The 22,587-nt window shown below is 39.2% G+C and overlaps 1 protein-coding gene across 2 annotated transcripts in view; it reads left to right on the forward strand.

Moving 5' to 3' along the window:
- The window catches only part of VPS8 (VPS8 subunit of CORVET complex), a 272,714-nt gene that overhangs the window by 141,673 nt on the left and 108,454 nt on the right, over nucleotides 1-22,587 (forward strand). For both annotated transcript variants that reach the window (XM_049775814.1, XM_049775815.1), the window contains 5 exons: nucleotides 1,223-1,279; nucleotides 5,300-5,382; nucleotides 6,618-6,702; nucleotides 7,845-7,943; nucleotides 12,669-12,758. In XM_049775814.1, the coding sequence (XP_049631771.1) occupies nucleotides 1,223-1,279; nucleotides 5,300-5,382; nucleotides 6,618-6,702; nucleotides 7,845-7,943; nucleotides 12,669-12,758 (414 nt within the window). The remainder of the gene's footprint in view (nucleotides 1-1,222; nucleotides 1,280-5,299; nucleotides 5,383-6,617; nucleotides 6,703-7,844; nucleotides 7,944-12,668; nucleotides 12,759-22,587) is intronic.

Consider the following 22,587-nt stretch of genomic DNA (forward strand, 5'->3'; position numbering starts at 1 on the left):
CAGGTGACAGTTGGAGAGAAAATCTTGTTTACTTGGGGCCGGAGTCATGGTGCAAAGCAGTAAGGTGTCTGCCTTGCGCACTTTAACCTAGGACAGACTACGGTTCAATTCCCCACTGTCCCATATGGTTCCCCATTTCTGAGCACATAGCCAGGAGTAACCCCTGAGTGGCACTGAGTGTGGCCCAAAATAGAAACAAAAAACAAAAGAAATTCTTGATTTCTCTTGGGGGAGGGGGCTAGGGGACCTGAAGGGGAATCACACCTGGTTGCACTCAGGCCTTACTCCTGGATGGATCATTCCTGGCAGGCTTAGGGAACCATCTGGGGTCCTGGGGATAGAACCCAAGTCAGCTGCTTGCAAGACAGATGCCTTATCCCCTGGACTATCTCTCCCAGCCCTGATTCCTCTTTCACATGGAATTGCCTCATACAGCTCTTTCACAGTATAAGGCTTGGTCTTTGCTAATGTTGATTTTATACTCATGCATGCCCTCACCAGCATTACCCTGCTCCCAGGGATTCTGGGGGCTTGCCAGAATGGTTGTGACCCACCTGGTCCTGAATCTTTTTTTGCTTGTTTGTTTTGTTTTGAATTATACCCAGCTGTCTTCAAGGATCACTTTGGGCAGGCTCAGATGACCATGTGAAGTACTAGAGGATAGGCAAATGCCCTACCTGCTATATTATCTCTACACCCCCCTGTCATGAAATCTTTTTTTTTTTTTTATTTTGAGCCACACTTGGAGGTGCTCAGGGGTCACTCCTGCTCTGTCCTCAAGAATTACTCTTGGAGGTATACAAGGGACCATATGAGATGTTGAAGATTGAACCTGGGTTGACTGCCTGGATAACAAATGTCCTCTCTGCTGGTCCTGAAATCTTTAGACTGTTTCTTGTATGGATGGCTTGTTGACTGTCAAAACAAAAGAGATTAGGAAATGATCCTGAGATCATGGTAGAAGATGATGCTACCTTCTGGTCATGTTTTAGCTGTGAAGAAATGTGTGTAAGATGAATGTGATATAGTGTAGCTTACCTAAACATGCTGTGTGATGTATTAGGCCAGTCAGTTGGAAGATAACCTCCATTATTTGTATATGTTCTGGCCTAGTGTGAATGAATTGATGCGACATAATGGTAGAGCTGTGGTTTTCGGCATTGTAACAGTGTTGTCACCTTCATGGGGTTCCTAATTGAAAATACCATTTTTTTTTTACCAGGTTCTTGAATTCCTCTGTAGCCCTGATGATGATTCTCGACACTCTGAGAGGCAGCAGGTAGGAACTGTTGGAACTCATTGTGTTACAGACTGGGAAAGTGTACTGTGGCTTGTAAAATCACATGAGAACTGAGCGTGGAGTTACAAATATGGGTAAACCCTTGACTTTAGATTACAGGAAGGAAAAGGCCAGAAAAGGAGGAAAATGGAGTGGGGAAGTAAAAGGAGGTGGTTGGGAGGTAACAGGGCAAGGGGTCAAAGACCTTTAACATATTTGGTTTAGAGGTATGGTGTATGTATATATATATATATATATATATATATATATATATACATATATATATATATATATGTCGCAGAATCATTATTACCGTTAGCATGGGACCCAAAACCACAAGCATTAAACTTAAAACTGTGCTTGTTAAGGAGGCAGACTGGGGAGTGCAAAGGAACCTGGAGACATTGGTGGAAGGAAGTTGACATGGCTTTGGGATCAGTGTTAGAACATCAAATGCCTGCAACTATTATGAGCACAGTTGTAAAACTGCCTAAATTTATTTGGAAATTTATTTGGAAAGAGAAAAAATATAAATAAAGAATGAATAGAAAGAAACCTATAGAGACAGAAAGGGGGAAGCGACTTGTGACAAACTAGCAGTGAGCTAAGGAATAGCAATCAGGAAGCATTATAATGACTGTCAGAAGTTCGTAAATGAGGAATTTATGTCCAGCTAAATTCCAAGGCAGGTCAGGCCTGGCTAGTGATCAAGTGACCCCAAAGGAAGCATTTTCTCCTCTTTCATTATATAGCAACAGTTGGACCTGTTTTATCCTGCTTTCTACCAATTGTTAATCTGGTCCCTGAATCAGAAAGGCTGTGGGATCATGAGTATCAGGACAATTCCCTTGTGGGGTGTTTCCTATGCTCCCCTTTAAGGGCAGTTTCTGAAGATGAAAAAAAAAAATTCAGCTATGCCTCTGTTCATCACTGAGACAGGAACTCCTTGATCATTCTTCCTTTTGTGCTCAGGGATCACTTCTGCAGGGGCTTTGGGAACCATGCGGGATGCTGGGGACTGAACCCAGGTTGGCTGAATGCAAGGCAAGTTGTGCTATCTCTCCAGCCCCTCAGCCACTTTCTTGAGGGTCCCGCCTAGCAGTGATGTTCTTTTAAAGCTTACCCAACTGTAATCATGAGCACCAAGATAGTCATGTATTCTTGGTGCTCATTGATAGATAAGTAAGCTACAAAAATTAAGTACTTCATGTTTTTTATGATAACTAGACCACAGTTGGGAGGTCAAAACAGCTAAAGAATGGAGGGTGTCAACAGTGACCCCTTTCTCTGCACAGCTGTGGCCCATTAGCTCCTGAGCCTATTAGGAGATGAGAACAGCTGTAACATTTTTATCTTTTAAATTATATGGAATACAAGTTGTTCAATGGACTTTACATTTTGTCCTTATTATCTCTGTTCAGAAATGAAAATTGGATCATGTTATGCATGGCTATACATACTATACTATTGAAAATGATTTTTAAGCTTCTAATATTAATAGATAAACAAAAGTTGAATCTAAATGTAATAGTGAAACTGAAAGTGACTTACCTCCATGCTATCTCTCCACCCCCTCACCATTTTTAAATAGAAAAAATATTCAGTAAGTTGCTCATGTCAAAATTTGAATAGTTCACCATCCCTCCCCCTTTGTTCCCTCCCTCCCCCCTTGTTCCCTCCCTCGCCTCTTTGTTCCTCCCTCCCTCCCTCGCTCCCTCCTTCCCTCGCTCCCTCCCTCCCTCCCTTCCTCCCTTCCTCCCTCCCTCCCTCCCTTCTTCCTTCCTTCCTTCCTTCCTTCCTTCCTTCCTTCCTTCCTTCCTTCCTTCCTTCCTTCCTTCCTTCCTTCCTTCCTTCCTTCCTTCCTTCCTTCCTTCCTTGTCTTGCATATCACCAGGCCCAGTTTATATCCCTGGCACCATGTATGATCCCCCCCCAAGAGCCATCAGGGGTCACTTCTGAGCAAACAACTAGAGTCCTGGAACAAGCCACAGGTGTAATCCAAACCCAAACATTTCCCATTTAAAGAAGGAAAAGTTTTTTGTGTTTTCCTGATCTTTTGGGGCTAGAGAGAGCTCAGTGATTGAGTGTATGCTGTGCATGCAGGAGCCCTGGCATGCATACCCTGCACAATATGTTCCTCAGCACCACTAGGTATACAACCCCTGAGCACTACTGACAGTAACTCAAACACCAAAACAAACAAATAAAACATTTTCTGAAGTATTGAGAAATGTTACCCTGCATCTTGAAGTAATTTATTTAGTGTAATTTTTTGTTTTGTTTTGGGCCCATATCTGGCTGTCCCCAGGGCTTACCCCTCTCTCTGTACTCAGGTGTCACTCTGGATGGTACTCAGGGGATCATATGTGGTGCCAGGGATCAAAGCAGAGTCAGGCATATACAAGGCAAACTGAAGGTATTCTATATTATCTATCACTCCGGCCTTAGCATCTTGAATTTAAATACTAGCTAGAACTTTGACATATGAATAAAAATTGACTAATAAAAATAAATCTTATAAACCAAGACTCTCATTTGTTTTTGTTTGTTTATTTGGTTTTGGGGCCACACCAGCTGGTACTCAGGTCTTACTCCTGGCTCTGCACTTAGGGATCATTCTTGACAGGCTCCCAGAACCATAGAGGATACCTGTGCTCAAACTTGAGTCAGCTACATTTGAGGCAAAGGCTCTACCCACTGTACTCCAGTCCTTAATTTGTTTCTTGTTGTAGTAAAATATAAAATAAAATTTGACCTTAATTATTTCAAGGTGTATGATTCAGTGGCATTGAAGGTATTTACATTACTGTGCAATTCTCATCAGCAACCACCTACAGAAACTTTATCTTCCTGAATAGAGATTTTGTACCTGCTAAAGAGAAATTCTTAGCACCTGCCCTTCAACTTTTTTTGTCTTTACTAATATAGTTACTTCATATAAGTGAATCATAACTGTTAGTGATTTGGCCACACTTAGCTTAATATTTTCTTTTCTTTGGGGGGGGGGTTTGGGCCACACCTGGCGGCGCTCAGGGGTTACTCCTGGCTGTCTGCTCAGAAATAGCTCCTGGCAGGCACGGGGGACCATATGGGACACTGGGATTCAAACCAACCACCTTAGGTCCTGAATCGGCTGCTTGCAAGGCAAACACCGCTGTGCTATCTCTCCGGGCCCAGCTTAATATTTTCAAGTGCTTTTCCACTTAAACACAATGTTGTTGCATTTGCTAGAATTTCATTCTTTCATTAAAGTTGAAAACATTGCATTATATAGATAACTGTATTTATTTCTTCATCTACTGATGGACATTTGGGTTATTTCTACTCTTTGGCTCTGTGAGTAATGTGTTTTAATTAATCCCCTAAATAAACAACTAGAGAAATAAGCATGCAAACATTGATAAGAATAGTTGATTTTATAGAAACTACAAAACATGAGAAGCAGCAAGTTTATTTTTTGAAAGAACATTGCAGCTGACCCTTGACAGTTAAATTCTTAATAGTCTACTTTTGCCTTGAAGATTTATGATAACGTGCATTTGGCCAGCCCATTTTGGGGGTGTGTTCTGTGCACAATAAACTGAATTCTTATAATAAAGTACACTAGAGAAAAGAAAGTATTATTAGGAAAGCCATACACTTACCGCTCTGAACTTATTTACCATTTTATATGTTCATGTCCTTTTTTTTTTTACCAAAGCCTTTGCAAATGCATGCAGTTAAGCCTTGTAACCCAACAGTCAACTAACTACAGACATTTTTTGCTTAATGGAGAGTCAGTTAGATAATGTAATAAAAATTTATTTGCAAGAAATGTGGCATTTCTCTTTGTTTGAAAAACAGGGCGATTTACTTTCCTTTAAATAAGACTTAAGTGCAATATGATCAACATTAGCATAAGTCTAAACAATTGCATATGGATGTGAGAGTAAGTGAAGGAAGGAGTGAGGGGAATGAGCTCTTAATGTGGTAGTAAATAAAGTGGATTCAAAAGTATTTTTATTCATTCTAATTGTTCAGGTCCTTTTAGAATTGCTGCAAGCTGGAGGCATAGTTCAGTTTGAAGAGAACCGACTCATTCGTATGGCAGAAAAGGCAGAGTTGTAAGTACATCTTAAATTGCATTTGTCTAACATGAAGCCAACTTCATAGACATATTATTCAGATAAGAACAAAAACTTGGGACTGGAGAGATAGCATGGAGGTAAGGCGTTTGCCTTTCATGCAAGAGGTCATCGGTTCGAATCCCAGCGTCCCATATGGTCCCCCGTGCCTGCCAGGAGCAATTTCTGAGCATGGAGCCAGGAGTAACCCCTGAGCACTGCCGGGAGTGACCCAAAAACCACAAAAAAAAAAAAAAAAAGAACAAAAACTTGAGTGTGAAAGTTTTTGCTTTTCAAGCCTCATCATTAGTAAAATTTGCAGAAATTGACTGTTAACTTTGGAAGTGTTGGTATATTTGCTGTAGTATAGTAGTGAAAAAGCAGTCTTTTGAGGTTTCATTATTTAGGGTATTTTTTAGGGTATTTTTGCTCAATATGTATAACTGCAGAATTTAACTTATCAGATAAGATGCAACATGTTAATGCTGCCAGTAATCTACTTTATTGAAGGTCTCACTTGACATTTTAAATTCTCAGAGACATCTTCACAGCTACTTGATCCAATGTAATTAGCCTTGCTTGTGTTAGGCCCTGGATTCAGTTCCTCAGCCCCATGGTGGGGAGGGGACTGGCGTGGAAAAAAAACAGTATATATAGCATTTTATTATGTACCCAGCTTTTCAAATTTCTCATAGACATAGTATTCAGAAACATTTGAAACCTATGCTAGAAATTGGCAGTTTTCTTAGATACTGTGACTTTGTTCAGCCAGAGACAATAGAGAAGAGGGCCGGAAGGACTGGCTCATTATAATGAAACTCACCACAAGGAGTGGTGAATGCAGTTACAGAAATAACTACACTGACAACTATCATGACAATGTTAATAAGTGAGAGAAGTAGAATGCCTATCTTGAATATAGGCAGGGGGAGAGGAGGAGGAAGATAGGGGGAGGCATTGGAAGAGGGTGATAAGGGGCATTGGTGGTGGGAATATTGCACTGGTGAAGGACAGTGTTCTTTTTATGACTGAAACCTAACTCTCATGTTTGTAATCATGGTGCTTAAATAAAGATATTATTTTAAAAAATTTTAAAAAACAGAAGCCATATCAACTGTATTCTTTTTTCTTAATATATAGATTGAGCTCACAAGACTTTTGCTATAGCCCTTTTGTGAAGCCGTAAGCCAGTAACCAATTGACTGTTCATTGAAATTTTTATTTTTCTGTTTCAGCTATCAGATTTGTGAATTTATGTATGAGCGAGAACACCAATATGACAAAATCATTGATTGTTACTTACGTGACCCATTAAGAGAGGTGAGCAACGAGATGAATATAAGAATAAGTTTAATTGAGTATTAGAATAAGTTTAGTAGGTTTTCTGTTCAGTGGGGGGTTTATTGAGTGCCTGATAATAGTCAAGTACACAATGCCGATTAAAGCAAATATAGTTTCTGCCATTCGGAGACTTATGTTGCCAATTTAAGCAAATACAGAGTCTGCCAGAGACTTAGGTTCGGTTCTGCTCACTGATAGTTATAAAAAGAAGTCTGTGACCTTTGCTCAGTGGCAGAGTGTTTGCCTTCCATGTGTGAGGTTCTGACTCTGCAGAAAACAAAACTAAAACTAGTTCATCATTTAAAATTATGATGAGTGCTACAAATGAGAAGGTGACTAGATTTTAGAGGGGAGTAGAGGGACTTTCATAAAGAAGCAGCTATAGAAGGAATATGAAGAAATGAAGTCAGCATAAGCAGTATTTCTTAAAGGAGATTATTCTACCTCCCTCCCCATGGGGGGCACTAGAACAACTCAGGGCTACACAATAGCCTCTGGTGCAGTGGAGGGGTACTTTTCATTTATTTGCTTAAAGATGGTACATTTCTCATTTCCAGCAGAATGCTGATTGACTTCTTTTTTTAAAGTGGGGATGCCAGGCCAAATAAGTATAGGAAGCCTCTGGGAAAAGAGTAAGGAATGTCCAGCTCACAAGCTAGGTAAGGCCCAGAAAATCCTGTGGCATGGCTCTGGTACATGATGGGACAGACAGATACATTTCTCAGGCCAAATGCCTGAGGCCCTGCTGCCTATAATGTCCAGCCAGTAACTAACAGAATAAGCCTCCACTATTTCCATAGGGCAAAGGCTCCCATTCCCACTTCAAGACAAGACTTACTCGACTTGGAATTGGGAATGTGGATGGGGACCACCCAAGACAAGCATATGATTGCCTTTGATTTGTTAATTAATTGAGACTGGAGCTAATTAGAACAGGCCTGTCTAAACATTAAATAGTTCCTTTTCCCCTTTAGTGTCAGTTTTCATCAGCTAACTATCTCCCATTGATTTTCCATCTCCAAATGTGGTTTAGTATTTACCATGACAGGAACATAGTACATAGTGACTTGGTTTTTCTTGAGTGGATGAATGAATGAATAAAACTTTCTCATTCTCTTTAGGAGGAAGTCTTTAACTATATTCACAATATCTTATCCATTCCTGGTCACAGTGCAGAGGAGAAGCAGGCAGTGTGGCAGAAAGCAATGGACCATATTGAGGTACTTATTCTACAAAAACCCCTTTAATTTCGCCTTCCTATGCATTCTCACAATTTAACTCTGTACTAACCAAACAGTAGCAGGTGTTATATTTGTATGTCAGTTTATCCCACCTAATTTTTGTATGGCAAAACCTGTGTATTATATCATCACTCCTGAAAATAGCTCAGGTTTAATCAGCTAATTGAAAACTGAAATCTAGTAAGTTTTGCAGAGTAGTTTGAGAATTTGGCTGGCCTTTCCCTTTCACTTGTAGTGTGATCATTCCCCTAATCACCCAATGAAAGTTTTAGAAGCGTTGCAGCAATGAGTTGTTCTGATGTATTTCCCTCCATAAGTAACAGAATGATGATTCTGATTTGTTTTTGTGTGAGTTTTTTTTAACAAGAATACAAGAGTTGACTTCCAAACAGATTCTTAAAAGCAAATCCCCTACTTATAGATGCCTAAATGGAGAGATGTGATAAATTATCAGAAAGACTTCTTAAATCGGGGCCAGAAAATCTCTCCACTTAGGTTTATAACTGCTTGCCACAGAAACTGACAGAGTTAGCACTTGTGAGGAAATATATTTTTTAATTTTATGAATCACTGATTGTTAAAATAAAGCAAAAATAGTAACAAAATATGTTGAGTTAATCCTAATTTTGAAAATAATATTAATATTTACAAAGTGTCAGGACCGGTGAGGTGGCGCTAGAGGTAAGGTGTCTGCCTTGCGAGTGCTAGCCAAGGAAGGACCACGGTTCGATCCCACAGCGTCCCATATGGTCCCCTCAAGCCAGGGGCAATTTCTGAGCGCTTAGCCAGGAGTAACCCCTGAGCATCAAATTGGTGTGGCCCGAAAAACCAAATATATATATATTTACAAAGTGTCCTTAGAACAAAGATTAGGTAAGTAATGGGAGTAAGTATCTTCTAGTGATGGGTTTAGAGAGAGTGAAATATGATTGTTTGACATGTTTTAAAGTCTTTCAAACCAAAAAAATAAAAATTCAGGCATAAGGAAAATGGAAAGAAACCAAGAAAACATGATTTAGGATGTGGATACTTTGTTCTGGTTCCTGAAGATTGCAAAGTTAGAAAGATCAGAAATGTGAGCAGCATCTTCTGTGAAACATCTGGCATGAAAAGTGGCATCATCGGATGTGTGGCCTGAAGTAATTTCCACTCTTTCATCTATAGGATTGAGAGCGTGTATATGTATATATATATGTTATTTAATATTGTCATATTCCTGCTTCCATCAAGATGGATGTATCCTGGTGAAAGAACCCAAGGGTGCCTGCTATTTTGAGTTAGGTCTTTTTTCCTTTAATCATTTTGTATTCTCTTTCCTTTCATCATCCCCTGTAAGTTTCCATAGTTACATTATGGCACATTCTTTATTCCACTTCATCTGCATTATGCAGTGGTTTAAGCACATGGACTCCAGACATCTGAAACGGGGCTCTGTCTCTCTGCATAATGTGAAACGTGATGAATTAATCAATGAGCAAACAAATTGCTCAGCAGAAAAACTCATACTAGAGAAACCAAGAAGCATTTCTGCTGCACAACCGATTATTTCTGCTGACTGTTTTCCCCACATCTTTATGTTTTTTCACCCTAAGCTTTTTTTAATATCTCTTAAGGACAAGCTTGCAAGGTTATAGTTTTTATTTTTCTTGAAGAACTTCTGTATCTTCAATACCACAAATAAATCAAAAGACTATTTTGGGGGAAAGTCCTCATAATAAAGATTTTTACTGTATACACAGTATATATAGATTTGTGTTTTTTGATCATTTGGGAGTTATAAACCTCTTTTGAAAATTCAGTGAGATATTTGGAACTGTGCTTCCGAGTATTTTATAAGCATACAGATGCATGATTTGTTTATCATTTCAGGAATTCACCGGTTCTTCCTCCCACTCCCCCCACAGCCCCCTCAAAAGTCAATCTTAGACTGGTCTGTATTCCAGATAAATAATCTCTGGTTTAGATAGTTTTTACAATATGGACAAAATATGTTTCATTAGATTTTTCTAAAATACTTTTTACTTTGAAGTAAAAACAAATATATAAGACAAATGTAAAGTTTAATAAAAAATTAAAAAGCAAACATCCCAGGTCCAGATGAATAAAGTATTTCCAGTACTCCAGAGTTTTCCAGATGCTCATTCCCAATCATAATGCCTGTCTCCTCTGCTATTCCCTGCCTCCTCACAGTCATTTTTTTTTACAAGTTTCTTGCTTTTCTTGTTACTATTACTACATATGTGTCCATCCCTAAAATTAATAGTTTTTGTTTTGTCTATTTCTTAACTTTATGTAAGTAAAGTTATCCTTTATATTCTCTTCACCCTTCCCCGTGTGTTTTGGGAAACTTGTGCATCTTGTTGTATGTTGCCACAGTTAGTCTTTATTGTATAACATTCCACTTTGCAAATATAGGAGCTGGAGAGGTAGTTAGTTAAGATGCCCTCTTGATGTGTGAGTGGAGTGACCAGCCCTAATTCAGTTCCTGGCACTTCATCTGATTCCTCCGTGTACTATCAGGAGTGAGCACAGAGCCAGGAGTAAGCCAGGCGTAAGCACCACCAACTGTGGCTTAAAAAACAAAGAAACAATCCTCCACCTTCCAAAAAAAGAAAAATTCAGTTTATCAGTTGTACTGTTTAGCAGTTGGTTAATTTTCAGGTTAGCAGTTGTACTGTTAATTAACTTTCCCATTCTTTCTAGCTTCTGGGAGGTACAAAGTCAGTCTTTGATCATACTGCACTTAGCTGTGCTTCTCAGGACAGACTTTCTTAGTTTCACCAGTATAACAACATTACTTGAGAACTCTATAGAAGTACTGCTTTTATCTTCACCTCAGACCCAGTGAGCCAGAAACGCTGACAATGATGGCCAGCAAAATGGGACTTTTGTCCCAAAATGGGACATGTAGGTGATTATTTTGGTGCATGCTAGAGTTTAGTAACCCCAGATCTACTCTGTGGTTTTCCTCATTAATTGGGATCAATTCACTGAATTTCAGCATTGTGTGACATATAACATTGGCTCTATAACCTTGGTAGGCTATAAAAATTTTCTAATTTAGTGGATGTAAAATGGTATTTCATTATTTTTTAATTAATATTTCCTTAATAACAGATGAGATGATAGCCTTTTCACTCTTATTTGCCATTTTAGTTTTGTGTACTATGTTCATTTTATTATCCTCTTTTGTCTTATCAATTTGTAATAATAATTTATATATCCCAAACAGTAGCCTTTTTTTTTTTCTTTCAGTGATGTATTCCATTCTACATGTTTTCACCTATGGTTCTTTTCAGAAAATTCTTTAAGCAACCAAAATTTTAACTTTCTCTTTTAAGTGAGAAATAGGTATTATTTTCTAAAGCTTAAAAAAAGCTTGTCTTGGGGCCAGAGAGATAGCATGGAGGTAAGGCATTTACCTTTCATGCAGAAGGACAATGGTTTGAATCCCAGCATCCCATATGGTCCCCTGAGCCTGCCAGGAGCAATTTCTGAGCATAGAGCCAGGAGTAAAAAAAAAAAATCTTAAGTTTCCCTGATAAAATTTTCATAAATCCTGAGTTTTTGTTTGTTTGCTTGTTTTTCATAAATACACATATTTTTCCCATAACAGTTATCTTATAAGGTTGCCTTGCTGTAATGCTCTATAGAGCTACCACATAAGTATACCAAAGTCCTTGGTTTCATTGGTCTATTAATTTGTCTTTGCATCAATAATACCATATTTTAAATATTTTTAGTGAATAAAACATTTTAGTTTTATTTAAGGCTTATTTATGTTTGACAATAAGTTGATTTCTTAAGATACCTCTAGTTTCTCAGTTCACCAAGTAGCAGAATTTTTTTAATTTTAAATAATTTTTATTGTGACCAATATTAATTGCAAGTCTTTCACAGTTATATTTAAGGTACATAGTGACAGTGAAGAAATGTTTAGAAACCTTACCCAGAAAAGTGAAAACTATACTATCCTCACCCCCATCTCTTCAAGTTGTAACTTTAAAGTCAAGGCTGCTCCTATTGAGAGGGGATTTGAGAAATAGTTTTTTCTTGTGTCCTTCCTGTATTGTGACCTGATATTGTGACCTGGATCCAGAGTTTTAGTCCTTTTATTTTTTTTTTCCCAAGTACATTTGTGGAGGAGAGAGGGGAGGGTTTAGGGGAAGGTAATGATTGGGCCTCACCATCAGTACTTAAGGGCTCCTCCTGGTTCTGTACTCAGAGATCTCTCTTAGTAGTATTCAGGGGACCTTATTTAGTGCTAGGAACAAAACTACCATCAACCACATACTTGGCAAGTACCTTAACCATGTACTATTTCTGTTATTCCTATGTATATCTATTTCTCAGAGTGTATTTCATTTCCTAATCCTGTTAGCATTTTTTCTTAATCGCAGTCTGATTTGTTACACGGCACATTTCTAACTTTATTTATTTGTACTTATATTGTGGTTTGGGACCAGAAAGATGGTTGTATATATGACTTACATGTGTGTGGCTCTGGGCCCAACCCCTGGCACCAGAAAGAAGAAAAAAAAAGGAAAAGTGGAATAAACTGAGGCTGTGTGTATATCAAGAGTGTCTTGAAATGCATTGTAGAAGCCTATAATAATATTGAGATTGGTGCTCATGCTTCAGACTTATGGCACTTCTATTTAACTTTTACATTAAGGTTCATTGCATCTTTTCTTTTATTGTCAGGAACTTGTATCCCTGAAGCCTTGTAAAGCTGCAGAGCTGATTGCTACCCACTTTTCTGAACAGATTGAAACAGTCATTAAAAAACTTCAGGTAAAGAGTGCAAAAGTTTCACTAAGGGTAACGGCCGAGTGGAACAATAATTATTTGCTATCCACTGACTAATTGCCAACGTGACTATATGTGAGTGTGTGTTGTATGACAAGCTGAGTTTGAAAACAAGGGAATTTGCGCTGGCTAAATAGTACGGTATGGCCTGACTTGTAGCAGTGACTTTGGGACTGGGTCAAATGACAGCCACATATGTTCTCCTGAGCACCACCAGGTATGGACCCTGAGCCAGGTGAGGCCCAAGTACTGCCTGGTGTGCACCCCCCAAAAAAGGGGAGGCAAGTGAAAACAAGGGAATTTGTCTTTGTATTAACATCACAAAGATAATTTTGAACTATAATATATATTTTTCCTTTGAAATCATGTCATCTACAGTTGTATAATCTTTTATAATTATATAATCTCCTTGTTTCTTTATTTATATTTTCTTTTGCTATAGGAATATGCCCCTAGTCTTTAATATCCATGTTATTTGTTGGACTTTTGCTATCCTCAAATTGGATTAATGCCAATTATTTAAATTTTTTGCGATTGAAAATTTTTGTTAATATGCAGCTACGTTTAATGTGAACAAAGAACAGCTCAGTTTAACATATTTAATAGACCTAATATTCTACTTGTCACTACAATGGCAGTGCTAATAATGAGTTTTGCTTGATATTGTTCTGGCTACAAATGATAGGTAGTAGCAGGGACTAGGATAATAACAGGGATATGAAACACATGGAGTAGAGGAGAAGTGTAAGAGCAGAGCAGAGAGACAATGATGTGAAATCTCTCATTTAAACACTCATGCCCCATAGAGAAGCACTTAGGTAATGAACCCAGTATAGTATTATAAGACCTGAATCAGAGATACATAAATATTTTTATTTTTAAAGTACTGTAGGAACTAGAGGGAAGAGCAATGAATGATTTGGTTGCAGACTACAATTAGCCTGAACTGCATGTTGAGTGACACTATCAGTTTTCTGGACAGAGAACTGGAAAGGACTTTGTGAGTAAAAAGTGTCAGTCAGTAAATACTTGAAGATATTAGGACCAAAGTGATAGTATAGCAGGTGAGCACTTGCCTTTCAAGCAGTGCTGGGGATCTCTGTATGACCCAGGAGTAGCCCTGAACACCGTTTATGTGTGGTCCTAAACAAAACAGAAACAGAAACATGAAGGCATGTTCATTGAATGGTCAGGTCTGTGTAAAGTATCTTGCAGGGTAGAGAGAAGGAGACAGCCAGGGTAGATATAACATAAAAATAATCAGAAGTATGTTAGAGGACCAGACTTCAAAGCTTAGAGGCGTGAGAGAGAGTTTGGGGGCTGATAGTTCTACAGTTTCATATGTAATGCTAAGAAATTTATAATGTACCTTCTGTGTACCAGAGGATTATGAGGTATTTTTTAAGCAAGTCAGTGACATCATTAAATTCATATTATAAAAATTTCTCTCTAGAGGTATGGAGACATGACTGGTAATATATATAAGGCACCGACAAAACTTAGCAAGAAAAAAAATTCAGACCCATTCAAAAATGGGGAAAAGAAATGACAGACATTTTCTCAAAGAATAAATACAGATGGCCAAAAGGCACATGAAAAAAAATGCTTCACATCACTAATCATCAGGGAGATGCAAATCAAAACAACAATGAAATGTCATCTCACACCACAAAGACTGGCACACAGCACAAAGAACAATAACAGCCCGTGTTGGTGCATATACTAGGAGAAAGAAACTTTCATTCATTGCTGGTGAGAATGTAGACTGGTCCAATCTTTTTGGAAAACAATATGAATATTCCTCATACAACTAGAAATTGAGCTTCTAGTACCACTCTTAGGGATATATTTTAGGAACACAAAAACACAATGTAAAAATGTCCTCTGTACTCCTATGTTCATTGCAGCACTATTTACAATAGCGAGAATCTGAAACAACCCAGGTACCTGACATCAGATGAGTGGCTGAAGAAACTGTGGAATACTATGCAGTCATTAGGAAAAATGAAATAATGAAATTTGTTTATACATGGATGAATATGGAGAATATTAAACTGAATGAAATGAGTCAGATTGAGAAGGTTAGACATAGAATACTCTCACTCATTTGTGGAATATAAGAAAAATAAGAGAGGGGCCGGAGTGATAGCACAGCTGTAGGGCATGCAGCTGACCTAGGACAGATGTGGGTTCGATCCCCGGCATCCCTGAGCCAGGAGTGATTTCTGAGTGCATAGCCAGGAGTAACCCATGAGCGTCACTGGGTGTGGCCCCCTCCCCCACAAAAAAAAGAAAAGATTGTATAGTAATACTACCCAGAGAATAGAAATGCAGAATAAAGTCCATGGTAGGAATCTGGTCACAAATAAGGGAGCAGTGCAGTTAGGGTAGAAAAGAGTCTACTATAATAATGATAGTTGGAATAATCACACTAGACAAGAACTAGGTGCTGAAAGGGAATTAAGTGATATGCATGATACCTCTTCATTATCAATAATGCAAACCACAGTGTCAGAAAAGAGAAAGTGAGAGAGAAGTAAAATGTGTCAACACTGGGTGCATGAAATGTGCACTGTGATGGGTGGTGTACATTGTATGACTGAAAATCATGAACACTGTGCTTAAATAAAGTAATTATTTAAGATAAAAAAGAATGAATAGATGGGAGATGAGCTAGAACAGAAGATATTTCTTCATTTCAGAAAGAGGTGGTAGAGACAGGACTAAGTCAGTGGCTGAAGAAATGGCATATTCAAGATATATCCAGGAACTAAAATGTATCGGACTTGGAAATTTGTTGAATGTGATGGAAGGAGTTAAAAATGATTTCCATACACCCAGCTTTCTGTCCGTTAATGCAACATAAATGCTCAGAAACATTCAGTAAATATTTATGTAGCTGAGGGGCCTAATACCCTGCTAAGTACTGAGAGTATGAAAAAAGCAGGTCATATAGCCCTGCAGTCAAGTAAAAAGAGAAGCCAAAGTGGTTGCAGAGCAGTTTGCAGTTTGACTTGAATGATGTGAGATCTCTGCCTGGTCTGTCTTGAGGCCAGGGTGATTGGGCTGGGAGGTGACAGGAGATTTCTCCCCAGGCCACTCTGAACCCTCAGAGAGTCTGATCAGATCAATCTTCACACCTCTAATGCTGTTACCATTTGAAATCTGAGATGATTGATTTCTAGTTTTCTTGGATCCTAAAATAATTCTTGGATCTTTAAAATATTCTGAGGGAGGTAAGCCAGGCAAATGAGTAAAGTGTCATTGAAACTTATGAATTATAAGGCAATTTAAATTTGGGTAGGGACTTGGCCACAAGTACAGCACACATGGCTGTACTTGGGGTGACTACTGCCAGCTCTGGGAGCCTTCCCTGTGGTGCTCAGAGGGACCATGTGGGGCCAGAGATTGAACTGTTGTTGGCTACATGCAAAACAAGAACATTAATTCCTACACTCTCTCCCCAGCCCATGGAGTAATATAGAGTCTTAAATGCTTCTTTTTCTTTGTGATGTGTGCCGGTCTCTGTGGTATGAGATGGTACTTCATTGTAGTTTTGATTTTCATCTCCCTGATGATTAGTGACATGGAGCATTTCTTCATGTGTCTTTTGGCCATTTGTATTTCTTCTTTGAGAAAGTGTCTGTTCATTTCTTCTCCCCATTTTTTGATGGGGTTATATGCTTTTTTTTCTTTTTTTTTTTTTTAATTTTTTTTTTATTTAAACACCTTGATTACATACATGATTGTGTTTGGGTTTCAGTCATAAAAGGAACACCACCCATCACCAGTGCAACATTCCCATCACCCAAGTCCCAAATCACCCTCCTCCCCACCCAACCCCCGCCTGTACCCTAAACAGGCTCTACATTTCCCTCATACATTCTCAATATTAGGACAGTTCAAAATGTAGTTATTTCTCTAACTAAACTCATCACTCTTTGTGGTGAGCTTCCTGAGGTGAGCTGGAACTTCCAGCTCTTTTCTCTTTTGTGTCTGAAAATTATTATTACAAGGGTGTCTTTCATTTTTCTTAAAACCCATAGATGAGTGAGACCATTCTGCGTTTTTCTCTCTCTCTCTGACTTATTTCACTCAGCATAATAGATTCCATGTACATCCATGTATAGGAAAATTTCATGACTTCATCTCTCCTGACAGCTGCATAATATTCCATTGTGTATATGTACCACAGTTTCTTTAGCCATTCATCTGTTGAAGGGCATCTTGGTTGTTTCCAGAGTCTTGCTATGGTAAATAGAGCTGCAATGAATATAGGTGTAAGGAAGGGGTTTTTGTATTGTATTTTTGTGTTCCTAGGGTATATTCCTAGGAGTGGTATAGCTGGATCGTATGGGAGCTCGATTTCCAGTTTTTGGAGGAATCTCCATATCGCTTTCCATAAAGGTTGAACTAGACAGCATTCCCACCAGCAGTGGATAAGAGTTCCTTTCTCTCCACATCCCCGCCAACACTGTTTATTCTCATTCTTTGTGATGTGTGCCATTCTCTGGGGTGTGAGGTGGTATCTCATCGTTGTTTTGATTTGCATCTCCCTGATGATTAGTGATGTGGAACATTTTTTCATGTGTCTTTTGGCCATGCGTATTTCTTCTTTGTCAAAGTGTCTGTTCATTTCTTCTCCCCATTTTTTGATGGGGTTAGATGTTTTTTTCTTGTAAAGTTCTGTCAGTGCCTTGTATATTTTGGAGATTAGCCCCTTATCTGATGGGTATTGGGTGAATAGTTTCTCCCATTCAGTGGGTGGCTCTTGTATCCTGGGCACTATTTCCTTTGAGGTGCAGAAGCTTCTCAGCTTAATATATTCCCATCTGTTAATCTCTGCTTTCACTTGCTTGGAGAGTGCAGTTTCCTCCTTGAAGATGCCTGTAATGTCCTGTAGTGTTTTGCCTATGTGCTGTTCTATATATCTTATGGTTTTGGGGCTGATATCGAGGTCTTTAATCCATTTGGATTTTACCTTTGTACATGATGTTAGCTGGGGGTCTAAGTTTAATTTTTTGCAAGTGGCTATCCAATTGTGCCAACACCACTTGTTGAAGAGGCTTTCCCTGCTCCATTTAGGATTTCCTGCTCCTTTATCAAAAATTAGATGGTTGTATCTCTGGGGAACATTTTCTGAGTATTCAAGCCTATTCCACTGATCTGAGGACCTATCCTTATTCCAATACCATGCTGTTTTGATAACTGTTGCTTTGTAGTACAGTTTAAAGTTGGGAAAAGTAATTCCTCCCATATTCTTTTTCCCAATGATTGCTTTAGCTATTCGAGGGTGTTTATTGTTCCAAATGAATTTCAAAAGTGTCTGATCCACTTCTTTGAAGAATGTCATGGGTATCTTTAGAGGGATGGCATTAAATCTGTATAATGCCTTGGGGAGTATTGACATTTTGATGATGTTAATCCTGCCAATCCATGAGCAGGGTATGTGTTTCCATTTCCGTGTGTCCTCTCTTATTTCTTGGAGCAGAGTTTTATAGTTTTCTTTGTATAGGTCCTTCACATATTTAGTCAAGTTGATTCCAAGATATTTGAGTTTGTGTGGTACTATTGTGAATGGGGTTGTTTTCTTAATGTCCATTTCTTCTTTATTACTGTTGGTGTATAGAAAGGCCATTGATTTTTGTGTGTTAATTTTGTAGCCTGCCACCTTGCTATATGAGTCTATTGTTTCTAGAAGCTTTTTGATAGAGTCTTTAGGGTTTTCTAAGTAGAGTATCATGTCATCTGCAAACAGTGAGAGCTTGACTTCTTCCTTTCCTATCTGGATTCCCTTGATATCCTTTTCTTGCCTAATCGCTATAGCAAGTACTTCCAGTGCTATGTTGAATAGGAGTGGTGAGAGAGGACAGCCTTGTCTTGTGCCAGAATTTAGAGGGAAGGCTTTCAGTTTTTCTCCATTGAGGATAATATTTGCCACTGGCTTGTGGTAGATGGCCTTCACTATATTGAGAAAGGTTCCCTCCATTCCCATCTTGCTGAGAGTTTTGATCAAGAATGGGTGTTGGACCTTATCAAATGCTTTCTCTGCATCTATTGATATGATCATGTGGTTTTTATTTTTCTTGTTATTGATGTTGTGTATTATGTTGATAGATTTACGGATGTTAAACCAGCCTTGCATTCCTGGGATGAAACCTACTTGATCGTAGTGGATGATCTTCTTAATGAGGCATTGAATCCTATTTGCCAGGATTTTGTTGAGGATCTTTGCATCTGCATTCATCAGTGATATTGGTCTGTAATTTTCTTTTTTGGTAGCGTCTCTGTCTGGTTTAGGTATCAAGGTGATGTTGGCTTCATAAAAGCTATTTGGAAGTGTTTCTGTTTGTTCAATTTCATGAAAGAGTCTTGCCAAGATTGGCAGTAGTTCCTCTTGGAAAGTTTGATAGAATTCATTAGTGAATCCATCTGGACCTGGGCTTTTGTTTTTCGGCAGACATTTGATTACTGTTTTAATTTCATCAATGGTGATGGGGGTGTTTAGATATGCTACATCCTCTTCCTTCAACCGTGGAAGATTATAAGAGTCCAAGAATTTATCCATTTCTTCCAGGTTCTCATTTTTAGTGGCGTAGAGTTTTTCAAAGTAGTTTCTGATTACCCTTTGAATCTCTGTCATATCAGTAGTGATCTCTCCTTTTTCATTCCTGATACGAGTTATCAAGTTTCTCTCTCTCTCTTTCTTTGTTAGGTTTGCCAGTGGTCTATCAATCTTGTTTATTTTTTCAAAGAACCAACTTCTGCTTTCGTTGATCTTTCGGATTGTTTTTTGAGTTTCCACTTCGTTGATTTCTGCTCTCAGCTTTGTTATTTCCTTCTGTCTTCCTGTTCTTGGGTCCTTTTGTTGAGCATTTTCTAGTTCTATTAGCTGTGTCATTAAGCTACTCAGGTAAGCTCCTTCTTCCTTCCTGATGTGTGCTTGCAAAGCTATAAATTTTCCTCTCAGTACTGCTTTTGCTGTGTCCCATAAGTTCTGAGAGTTTGTGTCTTTATTGTCATTTGTTTCCAGGAACCTTTTTATTTCCTCCTTGATTTCATCTCGGACCCACTGGTTATTGAGCATGAGGCTGTTTAACTTCCAGGTGTTAAAGTGTTTCTTCTGAGTCCCTTTGGAGTTCACAAATAATTTCAGAGCCTTGTGGTCAGCGAAGGTAGTCTGCAAAATTTCTATCCTCTTGATCTTATGGAGGTATGTTTTATGTGCCAGCATGTAGTCTATCCTGGAGAATGTCCCATGTACATTGGAGAAGAATGTGTATCCAGGTTTCTGGGGATGGAGTGTCCTATATATATCCACTAGGCCTCTTTCTTCCATTTCTCTCCTCAGGTCTAGTATATTCTTGTTGGGTTTCAGTCTGGTTGACCTGTCCAGTGTTGACAAAGCCGTGTTTAGGTCCCCCACAATTATTGTGTTGTTGTTGATATTATTTTTCAGATTTGTCAGCAGTTGTATTAAATATTTTGCTGGCCCCTCATTCGGTGCATATATGTTTAGGAGAGTGAATTCTTCCTGCTCTACGTACCCCTTGATTAATATAAAATGTCCGTCTTTGTCCCTTACAACCTTCCTGAGTATAAAGTTTGCATTATCTGATATTAGTATGGCCACTCCAGCTTTTTTATGGGTGTTGTTTGCTTGGATAACTTTTCTCCAGCCTTTTATTTTGAGTCTATGTTTGTTCTGACTATTCAGGTGCGTTTCTTGTAGGCAGCAGAAGGTTGGATTGAGTTTTTTGATCCATTTAGCCACTCTGTGTCTCTTAACTGGTGCATTTAGTCCATTGACGTTGAGAGAAAGAATTGTCCTGGGATTTAACGCCATCTTTATTTCAAAATTTGGTGTGTCTTTTGGGTAGTCTTGTCTTAGATTAGGTCTTTCAGTTTTTCTCTTAAGACTGGTTTTGTGTCTGTGAAGTTTCTGAGCTGTTTTTTGTCTGTGAAACCATGTATTCTTCCATCAAACCGGAAAGTGAGTTTTGCTGGGTATAGTATTCTGGGTGAAGCATTCATTTCATTCAGTCTTGTCACAATATCCCACCACTGCTTTCTGGCATTGAGCGTTTCTGGTGACAGGTCTGCTGTAAATCTCAGGGAAGCTTGCTTGAACATGATTTCCCCTTTTGATCTTGCTGTTTTCAGAATTCTGTCTCTATCTGTGGGATTTGTCATTGTGACTAGGATGTGTCTTGGGGTGGTTTTTCTGGGGTCTCTTTTGGTTGGTACTCTTCGGGCATGCAGGATTTGATCACATATATTCTTTAGCTCTGGAAGTTTCTCTTTAATGATGTTCTTGACCATTGATTCTTCCTGGAAATTTTCTTCCTGGGTCTCTGGGACTCCAATGATTCTTAAGTTGTTTCTGTTGATCTTATCATAGACTTCTATTTTCGTCTGTTCCCATTCTTTGACTAATTTTTCCATTGTCTGCTCATTTGCTTTAAGTTTTTTGTCCAATCTCTCCTGCTGTATGGAATTGTTATGTATCTCATCTTCCACATCACCAAGTCTATTCTCAGCTTCGGATACCCTGTCCCAGAGCTTATCCATTTTGTCATTCACTTCGTTTACTGAGTTTTTCAGGCCTGTTAGTTGACATGTTATTTCAGTTTGGAGTTTTGTCATTTCTGCCTTCATATTTTCTTGGTTCTTATTAGTGTTCTGTTCAACTCGATCCATGGTTTCTTGGAGTCTGTTGAGCACCTTCCATATTGCTAGTCTAAAGTCCTTATCTGAGAGGTTGATTAGTTGTTCAGTCATTATCTGGTCCTCAGAATTGTCATCTTCATTCTCTATGTCTGATGCTGGCCTGCGCTGTTTCCCCATTGTCACATTTGTATTGTGGGTTTTTCTACGTGTTGTAGTGGTATTCATTGTCTATATGATGTAGGCAGCACACTCCTCTGGCTCCTCCCTTTCTGGATGGGCTGACTTGCCTCTAAGGGAGGGGAGTCCTCCGTGGATGAAGCCTCACACTAGGTCAAATCTTAGGCCCGAGCATGTAACAGAGAAGACAGTCCAGAGAGAAATGTTTGCTTCTGTGATATAGCGCTGTTCTTAGTGTGATTTTTCCTTCTTGTTGCAATGGAGTTCTTTCCTTAGAAAGAGTGCACGGCCGCGTAGCGAAGCGGAGCGCTCCTCTGAGCCTCTTTTTGCCCCACTCGCAAGAGTTTCACGCAAGAGGACAGTAGACAGACATAGACAGGTCACACTCACAGTCTTTCACAGCTGAGCCCCACTGGGCCGGTGTACTTTCGCGGATTTTCCCCGCCTGGTGTCACACACAGGGAGCCAGCTTTTGCAAAGGATAGCCGGTTTTTATGCTCTGAAGTCCCTCCCTGAAAATGGCGTCTGGGCGAGCGAGGTTTCTGGAGGCTCTTTTTGCCCCACTCGCAAGAGTTTCACGCAAGAGGACAGTAGACAGACATAGACAGGTCACACTCACAGTCTTTCACAGCTGAGCCCCACTGGGCCGGTGTACTTTCGCGGATTTTCCCCGCCTGGTGTCACACACAGGGAGCCAGCTTTTGCAAAGGATAGCCGGTTTTTATGCTCTGAAGTCCCTCCCTGAAAATGGCGTCTGGGCGAGCGAGGTTTCTGGAGGCTCTTTTTGCCCCACTTGCAAGAGTTTCACGCAAGAGGACAGTAGACAGACATAGACAGGTCACACTCACAGTCTTTCACAGCTGAGCCCCACTGGGCCGGTGTACTTTCGCGGATTTTCCCCGCCTGGTGTCACACACAGGGAGCCAGCTTTTGCCGCTTTTTTTTCTTATTAAGTTCTATCTGTACC

This window comes from Suncus etruscus, chromosome 6 (genome assembly GCF_024139225.1).
Source record: "Suncus etruscus isolate mSunEtr1 chromosome 6, mSunEtr1.pri.cur, whole genome shotgun sequence".
NCBI classification, from domain to species: domain Eukaryota; kingdom Metazoa; phylum Chordata; class Mammalia; order Eulipotyphla; family Soricidae; genus Suncus; species Suncus etruscus.